We start from the raw sequence: 993 nt of genomic DNA, 5'->3' as shown, positions 1-993 counted from the left end.
CGCAGGGCCCAGGGGCTCACAGTTGACGGTGACCAGCACGCGGCGGCTGTCAGGCGCCGAGTTGACCCCGTTGTGAGTCACGCATTCGTACTCCCCGGCCTGGCCCCGCTGGATGTCGGAAATCTCTAGGATCTCGCCCTCCGAGGTGAAGCCGTCTGTGGAGGTTGGGAAGGGAGGGGGCAGGGCCGGACACAAACACTTAACACGGGACAACACGGGCACAACACGGACACACATCAGCGGGGCGGGCACCGCAGGGCCGGAGTGCCCGGGGCCAATGGGAGATAGGCGGGGCCTGGGGGTGGGGAAGGGGAGGGAGGCGCTGTGACCTCCTGCTAGGGGTGGGGCAGGGAGTGAGATCCTCACACACACACACACACACACACACGTGCACACACGCGAGCGCGCACACACCCAGCCTCCAGGCCATGGATCCCCGGCCACTGCCGCCCCTCTCCAGGCACCCCTGCCCGCCCCCCTCTCCCCGGGACACTGGACTCCCCCGTCTCTAGGGACTCCGGGACCCCACTGGCCCCAATGGTCTACTCTAAAGCGTCCTCCGCAGCGACCCGACCTCCTCCCCGAACGGCCCCAGGAGATGGAGCCCAGCATTCATCCCCGCAGGGCGCAAGCTTCCAGCCAGTCCCCCGAGCTCGCTCCGCTCCGGGGACACGGACCCATCACTAAACGCTGGACCCGCCCCTCGGTTCTCAGGACTGAGGACTGTGCGCGCTGTTCCCTCACCTGCAAAGCCCTTCCCGCAGACCCGGGCACAGCTGGCTGCTGCTTACCACTCGGGTCTCAGTTCAAAGGTTACCCCCCTTGCCCTAGCTGGTTTGGCTCAGTGGATAGAGCATCAGTCTGCGGATGGACAGAAGGGTCCCAGGTTGGATTCCGGTCAGGGCACCTGGCCCAGGTTGCAGGCTCCTCCCCGGCCTGGGCCCTGGTTGGGGCTCCTGCAGGAGGCAACCAATCGATGTGTCTCTCTCACCT

General features: G+C 66.5%; 1 protein-coding gene across 1 annotated transcript in view; it reads right to left on the bottom strand.

Annotated features, from left to right (window-relative positions):
* Positions 1–993, bottom strand: part of IGLON5 (IgLON family member 5) — a 23,563-nt gene that overhangs the window by 15,948 nt on the left and 6,622 nt on the right. The window contains exon 5 of the mRNA XM_014547419.1: positions 9–155. Within this exon, the coding sequence (XP_014402905.1) occupies positions 9–155 (147 nt within the window). The remainder of the gene's footprint in view (positions 1–8; positions 156–993) is intronic.

The sequence above is a fragment of the Myotis brandtii genome, unplaced genomic scaffold, assembly GCF_000412655.1.
Source record: "Myotis brandtii unplaced genomic scaffold, ASM41265v1 scaffold474, whole genome shotgun sequence".
Classification (NCBI taxonomy): Eukaryota; Metazoa; Chordata; class Mammalia; order Chiroptera; family Vespertilionidae; genus Myotis; species Myotis brandtii.
The sequence above is the reverse complement of the archived record's forward strand: the minus strand, read 5'-3'. Positions and strand labels throughout refer to the sequence as shown.